This window comes from Protomyctophum bolini, assembly GCF_963924005.1.
Source record: "Protomyctophum bolini genome assembly, chromosome: 17".
NCBI classification, from domain to species: domain Eukaryota; kingdom Metazoa; phylum Chordata; class Actinopteri; order Myctophiformes; family Myctophidae; genus Protomyctophum; species Protomyctophum bolini.
The window spans coordinates 34,393,516-34,413,857 of NC_137878.1; the positions used below are offsets into that span (position 1 = coordinate 34,393,516).

The window sequence follows — 20,342 nt, forward strand, 5'->3', positions numbered from 1 at the left end:
TTCAAAAGACAATGTCAAAGAAGTATTCATTTATTTTCCATTTGAGGTTAATGAACCACCAAGAACAGAAAACAATGAGTTGATCTGAAGTGTTAAAGATGAACAGAGCAGCATGCAGAGGAGAGAGAGCCCATGTCAACCGAATGAGACATATAAAGCAAAAGGGCTGCTGTGTGATTATGGTCACTGGTAGCCACTTCAAACCAATATAGTGAATATACCATCAAGGAAAAATATAAACATTGCCAGTCCTCAAGATAGATTAAACGAATGCATTTTTAAACTGCGACATGTTGACATGGTGAACATTCATTGAGTTGGATAACTTAATCGCAAGTATAACATGCCTCCTAACATTATCCTTGTAGTATTAAGCCAAATTAATACTCTGTAGAAAGACGGTATTGCTTGCTGATGCAAATTGATTTCCAAGCTCAGTTTGTGTCAGCAACACTATTGTGCGATCGTCTGTCAATTAACCTTCTAAGGTCCGTACAGACTGGAGGTGTTATTTTGTGCAATGAATTCACGTTTCATTAGTACATCCACAAAGAATGCAGATATTAGGCAGTGATAACTGATTTTATTCAGGACAAGGATGATTTTTCATCACGAATAAAGGCATCAACCTGAATGACGCATTACCTATGTGAATATATGTGAATGAGTTTTGATGTAACAACTAACAAGTATTTGCAACAGATATAGGAACTTGTCATGCCCCGGTGTGCAGCGACCTTTGGGCACAAGGTACACTCAGGGTTAAACTGAAGAAACCCAGGCCTGATATAGTCACCACTATCAATGCTTTACTAATGCGTTCAAATGACCTCAACTCTTCCAAACATCCTGTAGAAACATAAGGGGGGCTGTGTTCGCAGATTTCTTCAAGCTGCCAGCACATTGCTGTCATGCATTTTCATGGTAAAGACTCAGTGGGGCACTCTTCTTACCAGCAGTGCCTCACATTTCAGCATTGTCACATTTCAGCATGTTTGACATTGAGGATCGAGCACCGCTCATTAATGTCACATTTGAGCCTGCTGGTCATTAAATTTACTACAACCTAGTCACATGACTCAGACTGCCTCTCACAATTTTCAAACGTTTCCGTGACAGAGATTGAAGCACGGAATCGCTAATTGAAGCACGGTAAAATGGATGCCCCTCTCCTGACCTCTCCCCGTCGCGCTTCCGTCTCGTCTTTGCGTTCGTGTAGATTCGGTCCGGTCATGACACCACACACAGTATTTTGTCACTGTAACATGCGATTACGGATATTTGGCTCTTGAAAGTAAGTGTTACGCGCGATAAAACCGTGGCAATACGCTATTAATTAATGGCGGCGAAAGTTGTGTTAAGAAGCACTGTGGACATGATATCCAAAGTGCTCAAAAACGTACTGTGGAGTGTGGACACAGCCCCTATTAGTGTAGTGTTTTTCTTTATGCAACTCTCATCTATCATACAGTATAATCGTGGTGAATTACACCGACCCACTGACCGACAACATTAAAAAACAAGACAGTCAACAGGACATAAAGGACGGGTGGGTCATTGGGGGGAATTCAGGAGGGTGGGGTTAGTGAGGGGTGGGGTTGTCTCCAACATCATCCATGCATATCATCAGAAGCTGTTGAGTTCGGCCATGGTCTGGTTGAGGTCTTCACTCAGCTTCAAGTTCTCGACCTTGGCGCCTTCCAGCATGTCTGGAAGAGACGGAGTGGTGCATGGAGACAAACGGTCATCTTCAGTCGTCTCAAATATCCCACACAGTGCAAATAAAACCGCACATTTGCCCAGGCTCATCATGTGACATGCAATAGAGATGGAAAGTGTAACAGTCTCGTAGGCTGAAAGTTTGAATCAAAAGTCTTCAGCTATCTCAAATACTCCTATACTCCCCACAATTCGGTGGTTCACTGCCTTGCCCAAGGGAGGTCTGATTGTTGGTCACTCACTTCCCCATCCAGATTTGTCCTACTACTTATCTGGGGAATTGAACCGTGATGTTTCTTTTTGTTCTTTATTGTATTTTCTCAGATTGTGCCCACACAAAATGGCAGCTTCCACTAAACAACTCTGGGAGATGATGAGGTCCTGAGATAAAAGTGAACATATAAAATATCGGTTGACAAAGTCACCACAAGACGGCAGAGCAACTCAAAGCATGAGTGAAGTGTGCATGTGTACTTTTGCGTGTGTACGCTTGCGTGTTCTTGCATGCGTGCATGTGTGAGCGTGCGTGCGAGCCTTTGCATTTACTGGGGGACTTGCCAGCTACCTGTAGCAACCACAACATTAATGTGTTGCATCACAGCATGTCATGTTTCATGATGTTTGCTAGTTTCTGTTGCTTTCAGGCTGCTACATGTATGATACCTGATATGCTTACAGCTGAGCAGGGGGCAGAATATCCTACTCAAATATAAGCAAAATTATCTGACTTAGATATTACTCAGGTATAAGTAAGATTAAGTTAAGTTCAAAGCAACTCAAATAAAACACAGCAAACACAGCTGTTCATTTCATCCCCCCCCCCCCCCCCCCCCCATTTTGTGCCAGGGACCCCCATAAGAGTAGATTTTTCAACAATAGCCGATCTACAAGCTCACAACGTAACATCATGCTGTTGCGGGTCACTTTATTCTTTTTGAATAGCCAAAGTATAAAATAATGGATAAAGTGGTTAAAATCTAAACGGATGCGATCGGTAAAAGCAAATTGGTATTGTATAATTTGTATCCGGTATTGCAATTTTGGGCCCACAGCCTGGAAGAAAGTTCATGGGTCGCCCAAAGTGCCTGATACGTGGGCTCGCTATACTGGAGGTAGTCATAGGACACATAAGGGACACTAATGTAAAGGAAAGGTACTATGTTTACCCAGGGTAACTGGACTAAGCTCAAGAACTTGTTTACAGCCAGGCCCTGCATGCTCATAGAACATTTCCAAGGGCACTTCAGCGGTGGTAATTTTAACGTGCCGGTCTGGGGATACGAACTCGCGACCTTCCGATATCAAGACCGCTCCGCAAACCGTTCGGCCACCGCTGCCACCATGTATGTTTGTGTATGCTCTATAGCCAGGTCCACTTCTAGAAGGACTCAGGAGAAACACACTTCTGGCCTGGGGGAGTATGCGCTTGGTGAGCAATGAGTAGGCGGTGATTTTCTGAGCCTTCTCCATTTCTCATATGGCTCTAAACTATGCACACTCCTCCCTGCCTTCTTTCTCTCATTATCAACTGCTATGTTCTCTTTCTACTGTGCTATTCAGTCCTCTGCCTCTAACCTAATGAAGCGCTTTGCCTCTGTGCTGATTGAAGCTTTGTCACCTACTTACAATTACAGTTTAGGCATTTAGCCTTTCCAGAGCAACTCAATAAGCGAGGGAATTACATACTGTACATAGAATGCACAATGCAGAGAGAACAGTGTAGGCCGTAGGGCCTTAATAAACGAAAAAACCCTGGTAAAACAAAACTTTAATAAGAAGGTTGACGCTCTCATTTCCCTACCAATCCCAGTGTCTAACTAATCCAATGTGATCCCCCAACATAAATAATCATGACGGTTCTCCTTCTCTCCTCTCTCTCTCTATGTCCTAAAACTAATGACACAGACCAACAGTCTGTGAAAATAGCCAATCTGCAATATCAACACATTGAATCGGGATGGGTTGTGAGCTTGTAGATCAGCCATTTATGGAAATCAATTATTGTATTAAAATTGATCATTATTTTTCACATGTAATATTCACAATACAGACCTTGTCAGATAACTATGAAGGCAGCAAATGAAATTGTTTCATTAATCTTAATCAAGGCATGAGTTTGTCCTTATTGCGACATTGATTTGAAGACATATCACCCCAGCCCTACAGCCCAGAGTCTTATACAGGCCTCAGTCATGCTCCATGCTTAATACAGGTCTGTCTGCATGTTCTCCCAACCCTCTAACATCTGCTAAAGAGTAAATTGTATACATATGGTCACATCCTGAGTGTAACCATTTCAGCATGAAGAAACATGGTCAACTAATCCCTACCCAGCAATTCTCTCCAAAGTGTGGGGCATATCTTCTTAATCAGAAGTCTTTATGAAAGAGCAGAGCTTCAAACCAAATGTAGCTAGCTAGGCTACTCCTGACATAACAGCATAACTGTAGGTCACCAACTGTCATCAAATGAAAACTTGATTATAAAATATACTAAATGCATGGAAAAACTATTAAGAGTACTTCAGTGGTGGAAAGGGCATTACATTTATTTTCTTAGGTCAAAGTACAGTATCAATACTGCAATGTAAATACAAGTAAAAGTCCAGAATTCAAAATGTACTTGAGTAAAAGTACACAAACCATCGGCAGTGACACCAATATGTACTTAAAGTACCAAAAGTAAGTCCCATTTAAAGTTTTCAAATAACAATGTTTTGAAAATAGCAGATCTACGAGTTCACAATGTGTCACGACTCACGATGCAACGAATTGTGAGCTTGTAGATTAGCTATTGTAAGAGCCATTTGAGCCACCATATTGTTTATGTTTTCATTGTCATTTGTCAATCAAGTTCAGGTTTCCATGGTTACAGGAAGGGTATTTAATACTGGCCCTAATCAGGCGCAGGTGTTGCCAGTAGCAGAGGCAAACAGTTTTTAGACTGTGTTCTGATGACCTGTATCCTGTGTGCACCTACAAATAGCCTGAAGTGGTTAATGTACCGGTATGTTTTGTAATAATAATCAAAATCTTCAAAGTATCAAATAATAAAGAAGTAAAAGTATTGGAAAAGGGAAATACTCAAGTAAAGTACAAATAACTTAAACTTGTACTAAAGTACAGTACTTAAGTAAATGCACTTAGTTACTTTCCACCACTGGAGTACTTGTAGTTAAATACTTTCCACCACTGGAGCTAGTTTGTGATATCACAATATTTCCGATATCCTGTCTGAAATGACATAATGTCACGTTTTATCTTAACGTCCATGTTTACACATTTCAACATATTTACTATGACTGTGAGACAGATTGTTGTATTTATTTGATGATTTTAGGATAAGTGTGCATTGCAGAAAATTCAAATATAGTTCTGACTTTCTTTCTTTCTTCAAAAAAGCAATATACAGCTCTGTTTCTTTATAAAAGGCATCCAGTGTGAAGATTGTAACAGATTCAGTATTCTGGATATCTTATGTGAACTTATGTGATGACCATTACGGAGACAGATAAACCTCTCTACAGAGAAAGCACAGAGTGTAATAGTTATAGTGTATTTATTACTATATTATATTTTGATTATATGGAACTGTGTGAGCCAACATTAAAATGTGTTTTTGCTTTCAGTTGCGTTGTAAAAATCGATTGAGGCAATCTGGTATTATCAAGTCTTTAGCTAATCAGCAGAAAGAATGAAGTCAGACAGAAAAGCAAGTGAAGACAGATTTAACATTTATAGAGAAGAAGAAGAAGAAGAAGAAGAAGAAGAAGAAGAAGAAGAGTTACAAAGCAAGAGAGCCTAGATAAGGGAGACAGAACAGGATTCACAATCCTTGATGATTTGTACTCGCTTAGGCAAGTATCGGTTGACAAAAACATGGGGCTATGACAAAAAAGGGTGAAAAAAAGAAAAGAAATGTGCAACTAAAAAATTACAAGGATGGCCTTTAAAGGAGAAAGGCTTTACAAACATTAAAGGAATGAGCAAAGAAAGACAGAGCAAATTAAAGGGAAAAAAGGCAGAATTGGGGGAAGAGACAAACGGAGAACAGAAATGAAACCAAGATGGAGGATGAGTTCAGTAGCAGAGCTGCGAGTCTTGAAACCATATCTTGAGAGAGTGACACGGCTTCCTGGCTTTTATCTGGAAGTACAGGAGGGTAAAGTAACTAAATCGGTTTACGGTTTTAGCGCGGTTAGGGTCTATGATATCTGGCACACAGCCATGCAATGACGGTGCGTTAAAGTTTTAAAATTAGTCAGTTTGATCTCTGTGACATTAGGCTACATGAACTCAGTAACCAGTCAGAAATCTAAATAGCTGTTGTTGATGTAGAAAGTAGATCGCTGGTTCTCAACATTGGATCTGAGGACCATTAGGAGTCCAAAATAGACCATTAGGTTAGTCTGATAGCAAAATTAACTTTAAAAATTAATTCAACTAAATTAAACCATCTAAACAAAACCATTTTCTAATCTTAACCATCTCTAAACTAATGTGTAAACACAACCATTTTGAACTTTATACTCACACTTAACCACCTCTAACTGAATGTTTAAACATAAACATTTCCATATAAATATACGTTGTTCCTACTGGGAATCAAACCTAGCATCATGATTGGTGTATCGTGATTGTACACAGTTGACATACCACTACACAAGTCTTAATGAAGGCCACTGTTTCTACAGTAGACAATAAGCTATCTACAACTATTATCTACTATTGTGATCTTCTGCAATTTGTTTAATTTGTGAGAGTTTTAAGTGCATCAAAATCACACCAGTATGAGAGAGAGAGAGAGAGAGAGAGAGAGAGAGAGAGAGAGAGAGAGAGAGACAGAGACAGAGACAGAGAGAGATTAATGTTGTCATTAGTCAACACAACAAAAAAGATGCAGCTGTTGAGGCCAAAAACAAACAATTACACTAATATGTATAGTTGCTCACAAGGTATTAAAGAAACACAAACATGTGAGCTGAAGCATTCCACTCAAATCAGATCTAAAAGTGGATTAGTTGAAACAAAGTGGAAAAGTGAAATTAATACTGGATGTTTCACTGCACTGCAAACTGTTTAGTAAAGTTTGAAAAGTGTGCATCTTCCAGTGTACAGTATAGCATGCACGCACACACACACACACACACACACACACACACACACACACACACACACACACACACACACACACACAGACGGTATTTACATGGAGGTCATATCATTGAGGGCATGGTCCAACTCCTCACTAATGGCTTTGTACTTGAGTTTCTGTGCATAAAGCTCATCTGTGGCACAACCCCAAGGAGGAGAGAAGACAGTGTTGCAAAGAAATAATATTAAAATATAGGTATTAAAAGAAAAGCAATAAAATAAATAATAAATTCCATTGGCTTAAAATCTACTTGTCATTGTTGGCGTATAACCTTCATCTACTTGTTTTATCAGCCACCTGTCTACTTCAGTGTACATAATACACTACACAGTGGTTAATAATCTCTTAAAACTGTATAATTGCATTAAACAGTGGAATGGGTGATGAGGATAACACTCTGAAAAGGTGGTTGGAAGGTCTCATCATGAATCTGTGAGGGGGAAAAAAGGTAAAAATTCTACCTTCCAGATCGTCAATGGTCTTCTCCAGCTTGGCCACAGACCTCTCAGCAAACTCAGCGCGGGTTTCAGCCTAAAGCAGAAAATAAACGAATGAGTTCAACAGACAACTATTTGTTTACATTGTATTTTCATACTGGGGAGGTGACATAACTGGTTTCCTAAGCAGTAGGCACCAAGTTTCTTTTGTTAGTTTTTTATGTGGCTGTTCTAGCAACTACAGTACCGTAATCATATTAATTAGACCCATTTGAACTCGCATGGGAAATTCAGTTTTCAGCTTCACCCAGCTGATTGCTTCATGCTAAAGTGGTCAGCGTCAGGGGGACGAGCACATAGGGGTTAAGTGTCTTGCTCAGAGATGATACCTTGAGACATTACTGGGGCCGGGAATCGAACCTGGGACCTTCTGCTTCCTAGGCGGGTTCTCTACCCATTGCATTTAGAGGTCAGAAATATCTGGCAACGCACAGATCTGCACCATCTGGGGTGCACTTTTCTATTCTCTCTACAATCTTCATTTCACAAATCTAATCTTTCATGACACCATGGCTTTTAATAGTTCCCACGCCACATTTAAACGCCCTAAATACTTTAGAAACCGGGGGCCCCACAGGGGTCTATACTGTAGTGTACATGTGCCCCTCCTTTTTCCCCCTCCTACCAAATCTTTTCACCAAACATAGCTGATCAGCAAGCTGACTTCACACTATAGCGCTGTGGCTATTTTCGCCGAATGTCCGCCTATTATATTATAACATGCCCAGAATGTGGAGCTGCTTAAGTGGCCCACTCACCTCCTTCAGTTTGTCTGTCAAGATCTTAATCTCCTCCTCATACTTGTCTTCCTTCTGGGAGTACTGTGGGGAGAGAGATGCAAGAGCAATCAGTCTCCTACCAGAGAGAGATCATTCTCCCTCTAGAGACAAGTGTCCTGTGAGAGAGACAAGTGTCCTGTGAGAGAGAGAGAGTTTCTGCCTGTGGTTGAGAGATACGAGAGAGATCAGTCTCCAGATAATCTCTCCCAGACAGACACAATAAGACACTCGACATCAGTCAACGTTGTTGTTTCACACATTCCTTAACACCTCATGCTGAACTGATCAACACAAAGTCTGTCAAATGAGCAACGCATGGCACAGACCTCATGAGCTACACCACACGAAAGATTATCAAAATGATCTAAAATTGTGGTATACATTTTTTGTTTGTTTTATTTATACATGTAGATATTTATTTATACATTTAAATGTTTGAATCATGCCCCTCCCCTCCCTGGTAGAAAACAGCAGACAACATTGACATCTCCAAATTTGGAGCGACGCCCATCTGCACTGTAGTTCACTTCACTCCCAGGAAATGTGTCTCGTTTCAGCAGGCTTTTCTTTTTGAGCCAAATGCGAACGAAAATAAAAGCCTGGGTACAGAGGCTATAGTGCCCTAGTAACTCTGTTCCGTAGAATAGACGTGCTACTGTCCTTTAGATTGCACCTCTACAGTGTCTACTGACGGTATTAACTAATTAAATATTCACCCACCAGCAATGTGTGAAGCAGAGCCACCGTGCTCTCAGAATATACCCAAACAACTGTAGAGCTTTGTTTATGAACAGAACAGATTTGGACCAGCATAATAGGCAGGAATGTTTGCTTAATATGATCATAATACATCATGTTTTCATATTGTCTACTGGAGATCAGGTGAATAACAGACTGGCAAATGACCCAGACATAGTCACTGTTGGGCAGAAGCGTATCTCAATTTATTTTATTATTATTTTGTAATAGTTTATTTCAATATGCCCTACTGTATGTTACACTTAGTCGCATGATAGTGTTGCTGAAACGTAGCCAATCTACAAGCTTTTATTTCCGCTATTTTGGAAAACATTTTGAAAGATTTTGCAATTATTTAAAATTTTAATATAAAACCCAAATGTCCAAAATCGGGTCACCAAGTTCAAATGGTTAAGTCTGTCTGTGAGTTTTATAAATATTGAACCAAATAACCAAGTATTAACAAGAGCTTGTAACTAAAATAATAACACATGATCCATTGGAACACAGGTTATTTCTTTCAATTTCCTGTAAAGTAACAGTTTTGGACACGCAAGGTTTCCACCTGACAGCGACGATATGTGGGAATACTAACGTGCTTTATTTAATTAAATTTTACTGGAGGCTCAGTAAGTAACGGAATGTGAACCAGACATGTACTTGTCCATGTCAAAGGGAATCAAAGCAGCTCTGCTCACCCAAGCCAAGGCAATGGCTGAAATCGCCCATGCCCTTAATCCATCGTAAAAGTATCTCCATCACAGACACAGCTGGCATCTGCATCCGTCATGAAACAGTTTGACCTTTTTAGAATCATGTTACAAAGGGCATGCATGGCTAGACTAATGCCTTAATGGTTAACCCATTGAGTAAATAACCACGATTGCAATCAACTCCACTGGAATGAAAGCAAACCTAGACAGTAGAGTAGACACCACATCTCCTCTGGTACACAGCTACATCCTCATGTTTAAAACAACAATCTGAAATGTTATTTTAACCAACTCGTATAATGGTAGAGCATGTTAATACAATACAACAACATCTGCCGTGGCTTATTATCACTTAGACCCTTGTGTCCGGTTAAAGGTTCACAGTGGTGGAATGTACATTTACTCAAATACTGTACTTTTACAGTTAAAATTTTTAGGTATCTTTTACTTTACTGGAATATTTCCAATTGTCAGTACTTTTACTTCTACACCACTACATCTCGGATCCAAATATTGTAATTTTACTCCACTACATTTATTAAACATTACAAAACATACATTATAACCACTACAGCCCTATTCATTCATCTATTTTCAAAAGATTTTTTATTTATTTTTATATTGATTTGAAAACTTTAAATGGGACATTTTGCATAATGCGCACTTTTGGTACTTTTGGTATTTTAAGTACATTCTGATGTCAATACTTTTGTACTTTTACGCAAGTACATTTTGAATTCTGGACTTTTACTAGAGTATTTCTACATTGCAGTATTCACACTTTTAAAGTAAAACATTTGAGCACTTTCTCCTAGGTTGACACGTAGTACAGCCTGAAGCTCATGAGTTCAAAACCTCCCCCGGCCGAGCAGGGATAATGGCTTGAAAGAGCACTAATGTATGTACAGTATACAGTATACACGTTTGGTCTCCTGTGAGGGAGACTCCGGTTTGAATCACAGTGGACAATATGGTGATAATCTAATAATATATATCTACATATATCTACATATAGATATCTCCACAATATGCCTTTTCAGAGATATCGTAGCCTATATATGGTGATAAGAATCGTGAATCCATATTCTGTATTCATGTTCTATAAGGTTAATTTATATTTCTGTAGAATGGTTTGGTTTGCCAAAGATAATATGTATTTTGGTCTACTCTAAATGGTCTGTTACACTTTGTTCTTTTAGTTTTTGTTACTCTGTAGGTGGCTGTACTGTACTGTACTAAAGTTGAAAAATAACCATAAAAACCAAAATGAAAAATAATTGTGATAATATTGTGGATCTGTGATACTGCTTGAGAAATATATGATATTTTTCCATATTGCCCACCCCTAGGGGGACGGATTGCACCCAGAGTGTGTCAAAAACAGACCCCCGAGGACCAATTTTGACCCTGCCAGAGTTAAAGGAATACTGAGGATTTGGCTGTGTATTCACACACAAACATCAGGATGTAACAACCTCCCAAGTAGACTCATCATACATACTGTACAGTGCAATCATCTCCGAACAACCTTAAAGAAAGATCTCATGGATGTTATATTATTTGTACATTGTACAGAGCAAAATGAATAAGTAGGCATGTAATTCATTAATTCACTCAACTCACTATATGATTCGATCACAATACTAATTGTGATCGATTGTGTAACTATTTTTTACTAATACTGTGTTTTCTCTTATCCTGTTTTCAATACAGTAGCAAATGACTGGAAACTATTTTTTCATCAATTCCCTTACAAAGATCCTGTAGTTTCTTCTCTTTTTTTTCATGCCCTCTGTTGTTTGTGTCGCGATAATATGTTGTATTAAATAGATTTATTGAATCGATTTGAATCGATTTACGATAAATCGTTACATGCCTATGAATAAGACATGCTCACGTGCAACCCCTGTCTATGTCACTCAGCCACGCAAAGACCCCCTACCTTCTCAGCCTGGGCTTCCAGAGACTTAAGGTTATTGGTGACGTTTTTCAACTCTTCCTCCAGTTCAGCACATTTACTGGAGTTGGGTGAGGGTGTTTGGGACAGAGGAAGAGGAAGGTAGACAGCATATGATGGAACAACAAGACCGGCAGGACAGACCAAGAGAAACAAGAGAATTCTTATGAGATAAAAGTGAGAGAAAGTGTGTGAGGGAAATGTGGGATATTTATATTCACATATCTTCACAGGGCTGAGAGTTTGAGTCGTGAATTGGAAAACAGCGATATGAGTTGCAGGAAGAAATTAAATCACATTAATGTTTCCAGTGATTGGTGAAAGCAGATTTCAGCCAGCAGTGCCTATCTATTCATCATAACACAAATAAGCAGCTAGCTTGCTGATATTTAACGAACTTGAGCCACGAGGGCCACCGAGTTGCCGTGGCGAACGTTGTGAAGTTAGATTGAGCCGACTCAGCCCAATAGCACAGAACTGTAAATAATGTCAACCTGATCTCACCCAAACATGGATTGGCAATTCCATACATACACTACTAGTGAAAACCATGCCTCCGTCGCGGTCAAAAACGTAGTAGTGTAATATGTACCGATTTTTGAGTTTTCTAGTAGTGTTTGTACGGAATTGCCAATCCGTGTTATTTCACCGTGTTTGGGTGAGATCGGGCTGGTTAGGCTAACGTTAGGCTTCCACAGGACATTTTCATCCCGTTAGTATTGTGTAGCAATGCTAAGGTTAGCCACCATCTAGCCGACCCCATTTAAGTTTTAAGTGATTTAGTTTGAACAGTCCTGTACAGCACCAATTCAAACAAATGACAAATAACCACGGGAACCCAAATGTTATGTAAAACGCTGAAGTATGCCGTATTCTGTATGCCGTATGCAAACAAATCCCAAACGAACAACTCAAGATGCGTCCAAGATAAGCAGGCATGACCCTAATTCATACGACAGTGTTGTAACAAGCTCTACAAAAATGACTGTGGCACTGGTCGTACAGAAGAAGTTAAGAAGTGCAGTCCTTTAAACACAGTGTTGTTGGACGTGTGGATAAAACGGTAGTCATGCAGAGGCAGGAAGTAAACCATGCAGAGTTCAGAGACATGCAGGATGAGGCTGGGGTCGATGCCCAGTAGGTGGAAAGGGGGTGATGGGGGGAGGTGATGGGGGGAAGGGATCTTACCCGCAATGTCAGACTTTTCTCCGGTAAGCATTTTTTGCTGATTTCCACATGTGTTTTCCAGTCATACACTGTCCTATCTGACACACATGCATGTTGATCTGTCTCGTAAAGCACTGGTTCTCTTTCAAGTCAAGGACCTTGCAAATGTACTGTATATGGCCTGGGAGTCTTGACCCTCTTCTGAAAAGGTGTCATGCCAGGGACCCCCAGAAGAGAAGATTTATGTTTTGTAAAAAAAAATCTAAATTATAAAAAAAAAGAAAAAGCATAATTCTCAAAGAAAGTTCGTACAAGCTCGCAGAGCTCTGTGAGCTTGTATATTTGCTATTTTTGAATAGCCGACACATAAATGGATAGATGGTTTAAAATTATTGTGATTAACTGGTTTTGCCTGGAACCCCCTTGCATTTTAAATAGCGGATATATCTGATTTACAAGCTTACAACGCACCACGAAGTGATGCATTGTAAGATTGTAAATCTGATATTTCTGCTTCCTTTTTAAGTTGACGATTATGCAAATTTAAGCGATTATCTCAAATAATCGTCAGCTGGCAAAAGGGGCGACCTGGACATGTGGGCCATGTTTCACAACCAAATAACTTCATTTCACAATACGAACATTTCCCGGCAGTCACATGGAAACTTCAAAATAGAATAAATCACAGGCTGTCAGCGGTGTGGGACAAATCCACGGAAATAGCAGTGACGATCCCCTATTATCCGAACCTCAACAACATCAACCATTCTTACTACTTCAGTAACTGCCACAAATGTTGATCAACTGTTACAGACAGACAGACAGACAGACAGACAGACAGACAGACAGACAGACAGACAGACAGACAGACAGACAGACAGACAGACAGACAGACAGACAGACAGACTTCTACCTTGTCCTCAGACGCTTGCAGGGTCTTCAGTGATTGGTCATAGCCTCTCTGCTCCTCCTCCAACGTCCTGGCTTTGCTGTTAGTGGGGGGACGGGGCCACATCATGCCACGAGGAAGGGGGGGGGGGGTATTGTATGGGGGTTGTGTCATGCGTTGGAATGCAGGAACGGACCCCCAGGACAGACCCCAGGGCGGGCACAAAAATGCACACACACACACACACATGGAAATGATTTTTTTCTTTTTGTTGTTTTGGTTACGGGATACACAACCATATTGTTATGCAAATTACATGATAACCCAACATGCTATAGTATTGTGGTTGACCGTGGGAACCGCCAGGGGCTGGGAGGGGCAGGCAGAGTTCACATGATGTGAGGATCCACTGTGTGTGTAGTGGAGCAGTGGTTCTCAATCATTTTTATGTCAAAGACCAACAAATTCATGTATTTGGCCACGGGTGGCCATCTGAAATGTTTTTTTCTCCTTTTTTTGGCCAGGGACCCCCATTGATGATGTGTGTAAAACGTTTTCTAAATCTTTCCAAAATATCAGATCTACAAGCTCACAACATGTCACAATGTGATGAGTGTAGATTAGCCATTAGCTAATTTCAAATAGCCGAAGTATAAACTAGGGTTGAAGGGGACACTAAAGCCCCTCAAGGACCCATGGAGGTCCCTGGACTCCACTTTGAGAACCACTGTTTTAGACCATAGTCAACTTCCCAAAAACACCTTTCATTTCTTCATAAAAAAAATGTAAAAGACAAACAAGAAACTGCAATGGAGACTGCTGTTAGTAAACATTACGGTCCATCTAAAAACCAGCCAATGAAGGAGCGTGTGGATGTGTTTAAAACAATACACTTTTCAACCAATACAAAATGTATTGAATATGGACTGCTCATGTGTTCATGTGTTATGGACTGCTCATGTGTTATGGACTGCTCATGTGTTCATGTGTTATGGACTGCTCATGTGTTCATGTGTTATGGACTGCTCATGTGTTCATGTGTTATGGACTGCTCATGTGTTATGGACTGCTCATGTGTTCATGTGTTATGGACTGCTCATGTGTTCCATTATTCATTAAATTGTGATAATTCATTTGCAAGCTGTGTGTTCAGTAGAGGTGGTCCCATAGGTCACGACCTCTCCGGTACGGCTCTGCACAGAGCGTCGACGGAGCACACGCATTTACATTTCTGGCACATTGTCATAGCGGTACATTTTCCAATTCATGACACTAATAATCAATGTATAGCCCTGAAGTTGTTAATATAATTATATTCCACATCTTATCCTTTCTGGTACAATTTGAAAGGCTTTTTATAGGTTGTTGTATTGTACTTGCAGTAGCTATATGTGTATAATTATGATGTTGTGTGCAGTGGTATTGTTGTACTCCGTATGTATGCATTGTGAATTGTTGTAAGAAGTTGAACTTACGCCTCCGACACCTCCGCTCTCTCTTCTGTGCGTTCCAGCTCACCCTCAACAATAACCAGTTTACGTGCCACCTGCACATGAACAAAACATACCACTCAAAACCGAATAATGTGACATTTCCATGAATATTGCAATAATTGCATGAAATCAAACATTTTTAGAGCTCATTTAAAACAACAGAAGCTAACCAAAGTGCTGTACAAGGTCAAAACAAACAAGCGCCCATCAGACACGTATACATAGTTAAAACACATTATGAGTGCAAATAACAGCCAAAGAGAATATACTGTAGGTGGGTTTTAAGTAAGGATTTGAAAACCTCGGGTAGATCGGATGGGGAGAAACAGGTCGTTCCAGAGCCTGGAAGCAGCAGTCGCAAAGGCGAGGCCACATCTTGTCTTTTTGCTAGTCTTCAGAACGACCAGTATCAACTTATTGGCAGACCTCAGAGCCCTGCCTGGGGTGTATGGTTCCAGGAGCTCAGAGAGGTATAGGTACAGCGGAGCTAGCCCGTTTAAAGATTTAAAAACTAATAGCCCAGACCCCGGGGGCAGACCAAGGCACAGTTGGAGGGATTACATCGACTCATTGGCCTTGGAACGCCTCAGGATCCCCCAGGAGGAAGTTACTAATGTTGCTCTGGAGAGGGAAGTCTAGAGCTCTCTGGTGGAGCTGTTGCCCCCACGACTCGACTATGGATAAGCGGTGCATTGAAGCCACTGCCGCCCCACATAAGTGAGTCTGCTAAATGCCTAAATTGCTGTTGCAACAGAACTTTAATTCAGCGTTTAAAGTGAAAGTAAATTAATGTTTATGGCTGGGTGATTTTGGTCAAATCGCAACTTTTAAGTATTAATTGACGATGATTTCTTTATTTTGTAACTGTAATCATCTACTAACTTCATCCAACAGCCAGGGTGTGTTCGATCAAATAATGCACACATACTGTATGGAGGCTTTATTTGCTCTTGGCGAGGGAAGGAGGGGTTGATAACTGATATCGGCCCCTGGCACTGACCAGGCAGTAGCTGACCACGTGCAAGCTAAAGTAGTACCATGTGATGAACTGTCATGGTGAGCGACCGCATTGCGGAAGGAACCATTCATGTCAAATACACACTGTTCAAACACTGAGTTTCTGTTGACTAAATAAGACAATGAACACGGCATCACGGCATGGATGAAAGATCACCCAAACGTTCATCCATAACCTCAGGCAACAACGAATGTCTGGGTTATGCTATACTGCACTGGTTCCCAAACTAGAACCTAGAATTTATTTAAACATACAGTATGTTGTGCGTCCCTCAATGAAAGGCAGTAAGAAGAGGAATATATGTGATGGTCTGGACAGGTGGGGTGTCTTTCTTTGGTAGAGGTTGGTGTTGGTGTGTTGTGATGAAACTAGTCCATTTGGTCATATATATAATTCTCCTTTGCTCCCTTTCCCCTCATTGCCCAGTGAAGCAGCTCTCAAAGTCACTCTTTTAGCAAACACTAACAAATTAGATTCTATCAATGTACGTACAGTATAACATCTCAAAACCCACTATGGCTTTTTGGGCTCGATTTGCGGATCCGGATTTTCAAACTGTGGAATCAATCAGGAAGTTGAGATGTTAGGCTATAATATAATATGCAGAGGGTTTAAAACTTCACCTCCTCATATTTGCGGTCGGCCTCCTCAGCGATGTGTTTGGCCTCCTTTAGCTGGATCTCCTGGAGCTCCATCTTCTCCTCATCTTTCAGGGCCCTGTTCTCAATCACCTTCATCCCCCTGGAAACATGCGCACACGCACACGCACACACACACACACACACACACACACACACACACACACACACACACACACACACACACACACACACACACACACACACACGGTCATGAAGACCTGACATTGACTTTAAGCGCCACTAAATCCTCTAGTGTTTGGTCCATGTACAGTGTGAGATGTCTTGAAAGTAACTATGCTGCACGTGGCCTAGGGCTGTCCTCATCTAAACTACTACTTTGACTACTTGTACGGTAGTCATAGGAACTTGACAAATAATTGATTCATTGACCGACACATCTATAAAATTGTGTATGCTGCATATTTACTAATTACTTGACTGGATTTCGAAATTATAGAAATGATGGAATACTACTCAACTAAAAGTCTTGGCTAAAACTGACCAAATCGACTACATTTACTACATTTGAAGTTGGTTCAATACGTCCATGACTCGTCTCTCATGCAGTGTCCAAACTACATTTAGAAAGATAGAAAGAAAAGGTCTGCACAAACAGTTTAATGCTTGGAAAAGTTTAGACCAATCTCAAAAGTTTCGATCAATACTGGTCTTCCTCAACGAAGGACTTTTTTCTTTCTTTTGATAGATTCACTTTGTCATCAGCGAGAGTCGGAATGATGGATGTGCATACCAACACCTTTTGAACGGGTGACATTTTACAATGGACAGTCAGAGTACGTTGTCAGAAGGAGAACAGACCTCTCGCTCTCGTCGGCAGCCTTCTCAGCCTCCTCCAGCTTCTGCAGGGCCGTGGCCAGTCTCTCCTGGGCTCTGTCCAACTCCTCCTCTACCAGCTGGATACGTCTGTTCAGTGACGCTACCTCCGCCTCAGCCTATACGGTAAGCAACAACATAAACACAATGAACAGAAACTCAATAAACACGCTCCTCTACCAACTGGATGTCTGTTCAGAGTACAGTATGTACAGTCCCCAGGGGCCCTTGACTACCATGGACTGTGCTACAAGGCCCATCAACAGTTACTTAAATGTCAACATTGACATTAAACAAGGAGAATTCCATACTAGAAGGCTTTTTTTTTACCTTTATTTGTAGTCGTTACGTCACCACCAAAGAGTTCCAGGTGTTATTTTGGACAAAAGCAGATTATTGCCTATTTCCCCTACCATAAGCCCTCAATGAATTGCATTGAATTGAATGGGGCAATGGGGTGTTGTGCTAATTCGCTTATTTCCATCGCTCAAAAATCATCTTCATAATGTAAATAGTATCCCAAGCGGCACACTTTACTACTTATTTCGATGGAAATAAGCAAATTAGCACAAAAGCCTTCTAGCATGGAATTCTCCTCAGTCACTTTGAGCGCTGATGGCCTAGTGGCTAAGGTGCATGCCACATATCCTCTAATGCAATGACAGTGAGTTGTGCGTTTGATTCCTGAACCCGATGACCTTTGTTGCGTGCCACCCCCATCTCTCTCTCTCTCTCTCTCTCTCTCTAATATATGCAGAAACCCCCCCACCCCTCCCCCAGTGACTCACAATTTTAAGGACCCCCAGTTTACTATCCATTAGTCCACAGACCACCATAACTCTGAGAGTGTATAAATGTCCCTGTAAGGGTCCATTTGATAGTCATGACTGCCAATGTCCACCAAGACAGTTACTGTCATTATAAGTGTATATCTATCTATGAGGTAATGTTTTATCCCTCGAAATCATGAAGGCAAAGTGCATGTAACAACATTTTTGGACACTTATCCCTCTCCAGAGATGCGTAAGGGTCCGGGTTCAGATCAGATTCTATTACCTTGGATCCTCAGTCTGTTTATCCTTGTGTGAAACTAGAATTTCGCCGGCCTTTGGCCGGCGAATCCTAGTTACATTGCAGCGCAATATGGAAAGAAGGAAATGGCGTTGACAGAGTTGACAGACTCCACTTCATGTTTCAGCTGTGTTTTTAAACTCAGTAGTGTGCCCTGCACATGTAGTAACGGATGGGTTATAAATTATTATAATAACAGAAAGTGTTTTTTATTTCTCATAAATACGCAAACATGGTGAAACAACTACAGTCACAGAGAGCAGTGCCAAGGTAGCTGCTGCCTGCTAACGATGCAAACAACAGCCTTGCCTGTCGTGTGTGTGTGTGTGTGTGTGGGGGGGATAGCACTAATTTTCGACATTTTACTGTGTCATAAATATTTACATCTGTAGCCTATATTGTGATTACATTTGACCGTACATTTGACTCTTGTGTTATATTCTTGTGAAATATTCAGTAAAGTATTGTGGTGAAATATTCACCCCAAGTTGATAAGATATGCAGAGAATATAATACCAAGAAGCCCCAGTTTGAAATGCATTAGGCCACAGACCCCCATTTGATACCATTTGCTCTCTGGGAAAATCAGGGTCCATTTGGTTCCATTTGTATGCTCTTGGAGTATGATGACTGTGCTAACAGTATTATCATAAAATATGTCTCAGTTTGAAGATTCAAAAAAACATATTTCATATGTGTGAGCTTGTGAAGTAGAACGTTCAACCTAGAGACAGTGTTGCCAAGTCTGATCATTATAAGCTACTTTGGACTTGTTTATCTATTGGTAGTCCTTGACATGGAAATGTTTGAGTTCCACTGCTCTGAAACAACATTAGACAACAAAGTGTGACAGTCAACACTATAATTGATTATTTTAAGACTAATTTCCGGACCATTTCTGATTTACCTACTTTGAACTGGACTATTAACATTTTTATAGACCTGGTTGCTTGTTTCACTCTCACATCCACGATATGTGGCAACCCTGGTCCCTGGTTTGTTTTGGTTTGCGTGTGGACAGTGGATGTTTTTTTGTGTTGCTTTAGCATCTTTAGCACAGTAGCTATCAGAGGCTGCAACAGCTGCTGCTGTCATGAAAACGCAAGTTTCTGTCCCAGAAGCTCACGTTAGGTCTGCGCACACTGTACGTTGCTATCTATCGCTATGGCAACCTGTCATCAAATGCTGCTAACGTTGTGATCAGCACTGTTAGCATGTGTGCTATCAGGCAAAAGCTGAGATAGATATAAAACTACTGGCCAAAATGTCATACAAAACACAACACCTAAAATCGGAATGTGATTGTGACCTACAGACCATCATGATTTGCTTGCTGGACCTATAATTAATTTATTTGCATTAAATTGCCACTCGCCCATATAAATAAAAAGCAAGATGGCTGCCGATTGCGAGCGGAGAGACAGAGAGTAGTGACGTGTGAGCCGGGGGCGGGCCTCTGACAACAGCATGAACACAGGGCAGTGTTGCCAGGTTTGCGAATTGTAAGCGAGTTGTAGTGTGTGTAAGTAGCCTGGTTAAAAGGCCTTGTTTCTGCCCGTGTTGGGGCATGTCGTGTCGACCAGTTTCTGTCCACCGCTTTTGGCACGTGACCAACTTAAGAATTGTTAAATTAGATACCCAGGAGGATGCAGAGAAAAGCATGAAGTGCTAT

General features: G+C 40.8%; 1 protein-coding gene across 5 annotated transcripts in view; it reads right to left on the minus strand.

Moving 5' to 3' along the window:
* Window positions 1-14: 14 nt before the first annotated feature.
* LOC308332149 (tropomyosin alpha-1 chain-like) overlaps window positions 15-20,342 on the minus strand; it is a 34,416-nt gene continuing 14,088 nt past the window's right edge. For 2 of the 5 annotated variants that reach the window (XM_080787810.1, XM_080787813.1), the window contains 8 exons: window positions 17,585-17,718; window positions 16,748-16,865; window positions 15,089-15,159; window positions 11,543-11,618; window positions 8,129-8,191; window positions 7,335-7,404; window positions 6,928-7,006; window positions 5,436-5,864 (listed from right to left, as the gene is read on the minus strand). In XM_080787810.1, coding sequence (XP_080643936.1) covers window positions 5,861-5,864; window positions 6,928-7,006; window positions 7,335-7,404; window positions 8,129-8,191; window positions 11,543-11,618; window positions 15,089-15,159; window positions 16,748-16,865; window positions 17,585-17,718 — 615 coding nt within the window. In that variant the 3' untranslated portion in view covers window positions 5,436-5,860. Of the gene's footprint in view, window positions 1,710-5,435; window positions 5,865-6,927; window positions 7,007-7,334; window positions 7,405-8,128; window positions 8,192-11,542; window positions 11,619-13,637; window positions 13,714-15,088; window positions 15,160-16,747; window positions 16,866-17,584; window positions 17,719-20,342 lie in introns of those variants that run through there. The other 3 variants (XM_080787812.1, XM_080787814.1, XM_080787811.1) reach the window with 2 other exon arrangements.